The following is a 9,112-nucleotide window of genomic DNA, read 5'->3' on the forward strand; positions in this document are numbered from 1 at the left end:
GACGCTGCTTTCTTTTATAGCCCAGAGCGTGGTGGGAGGAGCCAAATCACACCCGCTCCACCAATCAGCCGCCCCCTGGACTGACAGCGTCACCGGTTGGGCGTCAAGTTTAAGGTGGGGGTGCACATGTTCCAAGCTAGGCCCCGCGCGGCTCGCCCCTTCAGGTGGCATTCCCCGAAAGGACCTCAAGGAAAGGTACTGCTGAATGTGGCTGCGCCTGGTATTTATTCCGCGTAAGGAATGGGCGGGGCGAGGGTGTGTGTAGGGGGGTGGGGGGGTGGGGGGAGGGGGTAAGGGGGTAGACCGGAGACGCAGACACACCGAATGCAGCTGGCCTTGGAGGTCATGGGAGGCAGGGGCTGAGGCTGAAGTTGATGTGAATACAATGTGTATGGTTTTGTATATTAGCTCTGCGCCCAGGACGCCAGAGGCCACCAGCAGTCAAACAGCCCCAGCAGAGAGTGCTGGTGTAGATGTCTGTGGATCTGTCCCTGTTCCTCAGTCTACGTTGTTCTCTATATTCCACAAATGGGTGAGCTCATGTGGTATTCATTTTGCTCTGACTGGCTAACTTCACTTAGCATAATGCTCTCCAGTTCCATCCATGCTGGCAAGAATTCCTTCTCTCTTTTTTTTTTTTTACCTTTTTACTGCAGCGTAGTATTCCATTATGTAGATGTACCACAGTTGTGTGTGTGTGTGTATGTGATATTAGGGTTTGGCCCAGGTGCCAACGGCACCTTGAGGGCTTCCTGTGTGGTGGGAGCAGGGCCACCTTGTAGGTTACATTAATCCATTTCTGGAAGAGGAAACTGAGGCTGAGGCAGGTGAAATTAATTTGCATAAGCGGGTCAGTTATCAGGGAGACCGGAAGCTGGAGGTGGAGAAGGTGAGGGCCATGGCGAGGGTACCCTTGTGAACAGGGTGAAGAGTGGGAGCCTAGGGAGAAAAGCCATCTGTCTGCACTCAAACAGCTTAGCCCCACCGAGGGAGGGCATGACTAGTCCGAGTCTGTGGGGCCCTGCGTAGCTGGGTCTGAGCGAGGCTTCCATAACTTCTTCCTGAATGAATGGCTGAATGACCTTGTGCTCACCAAAACGGGCGGGTGGGACTTGGTCTCTGGCGGGGACCCGGCCACACACAGAGAGAGGGTGGGTCCAGCAGATGGCCTGGCCGGGACTTGGTCTCTGGCTGTCGATCAGAGTGATTGGCGGCGGGACTTTTTTAATTTAATTTAATTTAATAATTTTATTTTATTTTTTTATTTTAACTTATATATTTTATTTATTTTATTTTATTTTACTTTAATTTTATTTTATTTATTTAACTTTTTTATTTTATTTTATTTTATTTTATTTTATTTCATTTCATTTCATTTCATTTCATTTTATAATTATATTTTCCTGGCCCGGACTAGTCTCTGGTTGTGGATCAGAGTGATTTGGGTTGATCCGGGGCGAGGCCAAAAACCAAATAAATGTTGACAGAATACTTTTTATTTTATTTCTTTCTTTATACCAATAGCTACAGGCCAGCACCACCCCACTGTCTGCCCAGGCCCAGCCCCAGCCCCAGCCCCAGCCCCAGCCCCAGCCCCAGCCCCAGCCGCAGCCCTCCTCTGGCTCCCGGCAACGCAATGGCAGCAACAGCCAAAGCCCAACAGCCACGCAGACATCGACTGGGGGAAGATGGCGGAGCAGTGGCTGCAGGAGAAGGAGGCTGCGCGGCGGAAACAAAAGCAGCGGCTGACACCTCGGCCACCCCCGGCCCTAGGAATGAAAGCACCCATGTCTATTGCTGGCGATGCCACCCCGCTCTTGGACAAGATGGATCAGTAGGGGCCCTGCTCCCAGGACTCTGGTTACCTCTGAGGCCGGGAGATGCTCAAAGTATTGTGCGTGACTGCGGCCATTGTCCTACTCATTTTCAAAAAAACAAAACAAAACAAAAACTTGCTAAAAAAATAAAAATAATAAAAATAAACCTCCTAAAAGAACACTTTGATCCAGACTTTCAATGCGACGCCCTCTGCTGTTTGAGAAGCGCAGATGCAACCCCCCCAACCCCTCACATGCCCCCCACCCCCCGCTGCAACCTCCTCTAAAATAAAGTAAAATAAAATAATAAATAAAATAAAATAAAATAAAAAAATAAAGCCCCGCCGCCAATCACTCTGATCGACAACCAGATACACAAAAGCAGACACATTTTATTCTCATCCACTTCAGCCTCTGCCTCCCATGACCTCCAAGGCACCCTTCCTTCGGTGTGTTTGTGTCTCCGGTCTCCCCCCTCCTTCCCACCCCGCCCCTCCCTTTGAGGAATGAACAGGGGGCATCTCAGCCACTTTCAGGAGAACGGGAGACGGAGAGAGTGGGGGAGAGAGGGAGAGAGGGAGACAGTGATGTGAGAGAATCAGGGATCGGTTGCCTCCCACAGCACCCTGCCCAGAGCCAGGACAGAATCTGGTATTTGCACCCACGTATGCGCCCTTGCCCGGGGATCCCTGACCCGGAATGGAGCCCTCAGCTTTCCATGGCCTGACGCCACCTCTCTCACCTACTGAGCCACACCAGCAGGGCGCCGTTTGTCTTTCAGTCGGATCTTGTCATCTGTTTATACTTGAAGAGATTATCGCCAGTGAAGGGTGCTCGCGCTGTTATGGTTTTCTGGGTTTCAGAGCCCTTTGTTTCTCGGTTATTTTCCTGCTCTCCTGTCCTGTATGCTGAGGACTCTCTGCAGTGCTATGTTTGAGTTCCTTTCGCTTGCTTCTCCTGTGCCTGCTGTAGACTTGGTGTGTGGTGACCTGGACTCCTGACTTAGCACAAATAAACAGCCTCTCCTCGCAGTGAGGCGATGGCCTCTCAGGTAACCCTGCTGGGCCTAGTGCCCCTCAAAGATGGCCGGAGAGCCCGTGCCGCCCTCTGCTGGTCGAGAGGCGCCAATGCAAGCCACCCTCCTGCAGCCAGAGCCAGGGGCCTGGCCTTGACCAGAGCCAGGAAGGACAAGCAGGGGGCGGGGCACGCTGTCTGCAAGAAGGCCGGGGATGAAGGGTGCGCATGGATGCTGACGGACCATTCCAATCCAGAAGTGCCCGTGCGTGACTGCGGATTTACACACACAGACGCGCACACGCACACCCACACACCTACCCTCCTCCGCCCTCTCCACCTCCCCCCCTCCCCCCCCACACACACACAGGCACACATACACGGGAGCACAAGTTCCGCTATCAAATGAGTGGCCACCTCTAGGAGATTCACTGTGGCTCTTTTCCTTGTGGCTTGTCCCCGTCCCACCCGGGCCTGTCTAAATATGCATTGTCGCCTCTTCAACCCAGAGAACGCGATGCCGCCCCGCAAGGCAGGGAGACGGAGCCCCGCGGGCTCCTCGGGCACCTGCCCCATCTCCCCAGTCCTCCCCAAGCCCCGGGAATCGCTTCGGCGGGCCAGTGGCGCCCTCTACTGGTCTTGGAGCGCCAATGCAAGCCTCCCCCCCCACCCCGCACTCACCACCCACACCCGCACCCCATTCCGCAACCTTCTCTGGGGAAGGCAGAGCCAGGTGTCTGGACCTCCCAGGTGTGGGTAGACCCGAGGGGTGGGGGAAGGTCCAGCCAGGGGCGTTATCTGCGAGAAGCCAACTGTAGGACACTACACCCATACCCATTAGCGGTCACCTCCCTTTCTCAGTGCCCCTGCCTGTCCTCCGGCCCTAGCCCCTCCCGGTCACTGAGCACTCATCAAAGCGATGGAGCCAGTGTGGCGACTGTGAAGTTGTTCTTTGGGGCAGTAGTCACAAAGCTAATGAAACGGAGTCCTTGTAGGGTGGTGAAGGGAAGGGCCCTCAAGAACTCTGGAGGGCTGATCTGAGTCAGCCCTCCAACTGTTGAAGCGCAGGTGAGGAGAGCCCAAGGTCATTCAGCCATTCATTCCAGAAGAAGTGATGGACGCCTCGCTCAGACTCAGCTCCGCGGGGCCCCACTGACACAAATGCAATAAAAATAAATAAATAAATAAGTAAGCACACAACTGTGGTATGTGCTCCATTGTTCACCCGATTTGTTGGCAAGTATCTCTATTTTCCCCCTGTTACAGGTTTGTCCCGGCGAGCATCAGGGCTTTCATTTCCCTTCAGTACAGCATCATTATCTTCCTCATCTTCACCCTGTCCTGTTTTTCTTTCTTCTGAAGGAGGTGGTGATTCCTTTGCTAGCTTTAGCACCATGTTTTCGAGATATTCTGGCAAACTTTTGAACTGCTGTTTGGCTGGCTGGAAGAAGTGAGGGCTTCTCCGTGCTAACAGTCTCAGGGCTCTCCAACCATAATTTGGATTGTTCACAACCTTATATTCCTTTTCAATCATGCTTTCCGGGTCTGCCTGTTCAATGGCTTCTTCAAAGAATTCCTCCAAAGTTGGCATGTAGCCTCTTGAGTCTGATTTACAAGCTTCCATATTATCCGGGCAGAGATCCCAAAGGCTTGTTAACGCCTCCTTTCCCTTCAGAGTCTTTTTGTTGGGCCCTTTCCCCAGGAAGTCCTCTGGTGCTGTTCTCTTTCGTACTGCTCTCCTCGGCTTAGTATCTGATGTTCTTTCCTTCACAAAACTTGGGCAGCCTTCATTTTTCCACGAGTTCCAGTTTTCTTCAGTGTTTAATATATGCTCTACCATCTTTGAAAATCTCTCTCCATCGGGTGGGTTTTCAGAGAGCAGTTGATAAACTGATTTTGTAGTACCCTCAATCCAGAGTGACTGCTCATCAGTTAAAACATCCTTTGAACTTTTGGATTTCACCTGTCCCTTGAGATGTTGGAATAAAATGAGATACTGCAGTAGAATGTGCCGGCGAAAGTGACTGTCACTCAGTTGTAAACCCAGCAACTTCTCACTTGTTAAAAATTTTGCAACATATACATGTGCTCCTCCTGTTTTTAATTCTCCCATCTTTTTTCCTGAGGCCTGAGTGTCATCTAATTTGTAATTCTTGAAAATGGCCAGGACCTCTTCTGAGGACTTGAGGAAAGTTTTCCATGAAATCTTCTCATAGCATTGCACAGGGTTCCTGAAGTAATCCTGAAGTGACCAGAATTTTCGATACAGGCTGTAATCCATTGGAATGGAGCAAGTTGTTGGAGCTTCGTCATCGCCCATTTCACCTTCGTCTACGTCCATTCCTTCTTCTCTGTCTTCAGCGTGCTTCTGACCCAAGGTGCTTTCCTGCTCATTGGTATTGAAAACGGTGACATTTTCCAGATTAAACTGACTCTGCAAGTTAAGACCGGATCTCTCAGATAAAGGGAAAAGCCTGGCCAAAAAGAGTTGAATTCGTGCACGCAAAACTGCGTGCTGGGATTTTGATAATCTTCTTAAGAGATCATTGCACACACGTAGTAAATAATTTTTCCCAGCAGAATAGAATGTATTTGATCTCCAAGTAGCAACATTTCTTTCCACAAACGTGAATATTGTGTCACACTGATCCAAAGGGAGACATTCCAAAACGTCTCCCAACAACACAGCAGGTGTAGATGCGGTGCAAATACCTTCAGTTACTCCCCCAACAGCAAGAGAAATAGCAGCTAGAACATTTTCACACGATGAGTGACTTATAATTTCTTCTTGCAGAACACCTCTGAGAGCTTGGTCAAGGGCACATTTTCTTTCATCTTCAGTTCCAGGTAACTGGCCGAAGGTATTCAACAATGGCTTGATATGTTTGTTGTTCAGGGCTTCTCTGGCAGACTTCGTGAACCGCGTCCGCGCTTCGGGCACACTGAAGCGTGGCCGTGTAGGAGACATCTTCTCGGCCGCGCGTGTTGGTGGGGTCGAAGCCCAGCAGGTCCAGGGGTTCCCAAACGTGTGGACGGATTCGGCGAAGAAGAAATGACACGGACACAGCGTTCAGTTGGTCAGCAGCCTAGCCAAGTGCTAGCCAGGTGCTCCAGCGGCTTCTATGTCCCGGGATCGGTGCTTGGCGAGATCTCTCCCCTGAAAGCTGTCTTGGGAGGACGAGGACGACGACCAAGACAACAAGCCTAGGGCTGAGAAGCTCTGCAAAGAAGACGCTGCTTTCTTTTATAGCCCAGAGCGTGGTGGGAGGAGCCAAATCACACCCGCTCCACCAATCAGCCGCCCCCTGGACTGACAGCGTCACCGGTTGGGCGTCAAGTTTAAGGTGGGGGTGCACATGTTCCAAGCTAGGCCCCGCGCGGCTCGCCCCTTCAGGTGGCATTCCCCGAAAGGACCTCAAGGAAAGGTACTGCTGAATGTGGCTGCGCCTGGTATTTATTCCGCGTAAGGAATGGGCGGGGCGAGGGTGTGTGTAGGGGGGTGGGGGGGTGGGGGGAGGGGGTAAGGGGGTAGACCGGAGACGCAGACACACCGAATGCAGCTGGCCTTGGAGGTCATGGGAGGCAGGGGCTGAGGCTGAAGTTGATGTGAATACAATGTGTATGGTTTTGTATATTAGCTCTGCGCCCAGGACGCCAGAGGCCACCAGCAGTCAAACAGCCCCAGCAGAGAGTGCTGGTGTAGATGTCTGTGGATCTGTCCCTGTTCCTCAGTCTACGTTGTTCTCTATATTCCACAAATGGGTGAGCTCATGTGGTATTCATTTTGCTCTGACTGGCTAACTTCACTTAGCATAATGCTCTCCAGTTCCATCCATGCTGGCAAGAATTCCTTCTCTCTTTTTTTTTTTTTACCTTTTTACTGCAGCGTAGTATTCCATTATGTAGATGTACCACAGTTGTGTGTGTGTGTGTATGTGATATTAGGGTTTGGCCCAGGTGCCAACGGCACCTTGAGGGCTTCCTGTGTGGTGGGAGCAGGGCCACCTTGTAGGTTACATTAATCCATTTCTGGAAGAGGAAACTGAGGCTGAGGCAGGTGAAATTAATTTGCATAAGCGGGTCAGTTATCAGGGAGACCGGAAGCTGGAGGTGGAGAAGGTGAGGGCCATGGCGAGGGTACCCTTGTGAACAGGGTGAAGAGTGGGAGCCTAGGGAGAAAAGCCATCTGTCTGCACTCAAACAGCTTAGCCCCACCGAGGGAGGGCATGACTAGTCCGAGTCTGTGGGGCCCTGCGTAGCTGGGTCTGAGCGAGGCTTCCATAACTTCTTCCTGAATGAATGGCTGAATGACCTTGTGCTCACCAAAACGGGCGGGTGGGACTTGGTCTCTGGCGGGGACCCGGCCACACACAGAGAGAGGGTGGGTCCAGCAGATGGCCTGGCCGGGACTTGGTCTCTGGCTGTCGATCAGAGTGATTGGCGGCGGGACTTTTTTAATTTAATTTAATTTAATAATTTTATTTTATTTTTTTATTTTAACTTATATATTTTATTTATTTTATTTTATTTTACTTTAATTTTATTTTATTTATTTAACTTTTTTATTTTATTTTATTTTATTTCATTTCATTTCATTTCATTTCATTTCATTTCATTTCATTTCATTTCATTTCATTTTATAATTATATTTTCCTGGCCCGGACTAGTCTCTGGTTGTGGATCAGAGTGATTTGGGTTGATCCGGGGCGAGGCCAAAAACCAAATAAATGTTGACAGAATACTTTTTATTTTATTTCTTTCTTTATACCAATAGCTACAGGCCAGCACCACCCCACTGTCTGCCCAGGCCCAGCCCCAGCCCCAGCCCCAGCCCCAGCCCCAGCCCCAGCCCCAGCCCCAGCCCCAGCCCCAGCCCCAGCCGCAGCCCTCCTCTGGCTCCCGGCAACGCAATGGCAGCAACAGCCAAAGCCCAACAGCCACGCAGACATCGACTGGGGGAAGATGGCGGAGCAGTGGCTGCAGGAGAAGGAGGCTGCGCGGCGGAAACAAAAGCAGCGGCTGACACCTCGGCCACCCCCGGCCCTAGGAATGAAAGCACCCATGTCTATTGCTGGGGATGCCACCCCGCTCTTGGACAAGATGGATCAGTAGGGGCCCTGCTCCCAGGACTCTGGTTACCTCTGAGGCCGGGAGATGCTCAAAGTATTGTGCGTGACTGCGGCCATTGTCCTACTCATTTTCAAAAAAACAAAACAAAACAAAAACTTGCTAAAAAAATAAAAATAATAAAAATAAACCTCCTAAAAGAACACTTTGATCCAGACTTTCAATGCGACGCCCTCTGCTGTTTGAGAAGCGCAGATGCAACCCCCCAACCCCTCACATGCCCCCCACCCCCCGCTGCAACCTCCTCTAAAATAAAGTAAAATAAAATAATAAATAAAATAAAATAAAATAAAAAAATAAAGCCCCGCCGCCAATCACTCTGATCGACAACCAGATACACAAAAGCAGACACATTTTATTCTCATCCACTTCAGCCTCTGCCTCCCATGACCTCCAAGGCACCCTTCCTTCGGTGTGTTTGTGTCTCCGGTCTCCCCCCTCCTTCCCACCCCGCCCCTCCCTTTGAGGAATGAACAGGGGGCATCTCAGCCACTTTCAGGAGAACGGGAGACGGAGAGAGTGGGGGAGAGAGGGAGAGAGGGAGACAGTGATGTGAGAGAATCAGGGATCGGTTGCCTCCCACAGCACCCTGCCCAGAGCCAGGACAGAATCTGGTATTTGCACCCACGTATGCGCCCTTGCCCGGGGATCCCAGACCCGGAATGGAGCCCTCAGCTTTCCATGGCCTGACGCCACCTCTCTCACCTACTGAGCCACACCAGCAGGGCGCCGTTTGTCTTTCAGTCGGATCTTGTCATCTGTTTATACTTGAAGAGATTATCGCCAGTGAAGGGTGCTCGCGCTGTTATGGTTTTCTGGGTTTCAGAGCCCTTTGTTTCTCGGTTATTTTCCTGCTCTCCTGTCCTGTATGCTGAGGACTCTCTGCAGTGCTATGTTTGAGTTCCTTTCGCTTGCTTCTCCTGTGCCTGCTGTAGACTTGGTGTGTGGTGACCTGGACTCCTGACTTAGCACAAATAAACAGCCTCTCCTCGCAGTGAGGCGATGGCCTCTCAGGTAACCCTGCTGGGCCTAGTGCCCCTCAAAGATGGCCGGAGAGCCCGTGCCGCCCTCTGCTGGTCGAGAGGCGCCAATGCAAGCCACCCTCCTGCAGCCAGAGCCAGGGGCCTGGCCTTGACCAGAGCCAGGAAGGACAA

At 51.4% G+C, this 9,112-nt stretch overlaps 1 protein-coding gene across 1 annotated transcript; it reads right to left on the reverse strand.

Moving 5' to 3' along the window:
- Window positions 1-3,742: 3,742 nt before the first annotated feature.
- On the reverse strand, window positions 3,743-5,799 carry LOC308534993 (THO complex subunit 1-like; the record flags this gene model as incomplete). Its single annotated transcript, XM_081113713.1, is given in 3 exon segments — window positions 3,743-3,885; window positions 4,033-4,086; window positions 4,089-5,799. Coding segments are annotated over 3 exon segments (1,908 nt in total).
- Between the last annotated feature and the right edge of the window lie 3,313 nt (window positions 5,800-9,112).

Source organism: Myotis nattereri (assembly GCF_964212035.1).
Source record: "Myotis nattereri genome assembly, chromosome: 19".
Lineage (NCBI taxonomy): Eukaryota > Metazoa > Chordata > Mammalia > Chiroptera > Vespertilionidae > Myotis > Myotis nattereri.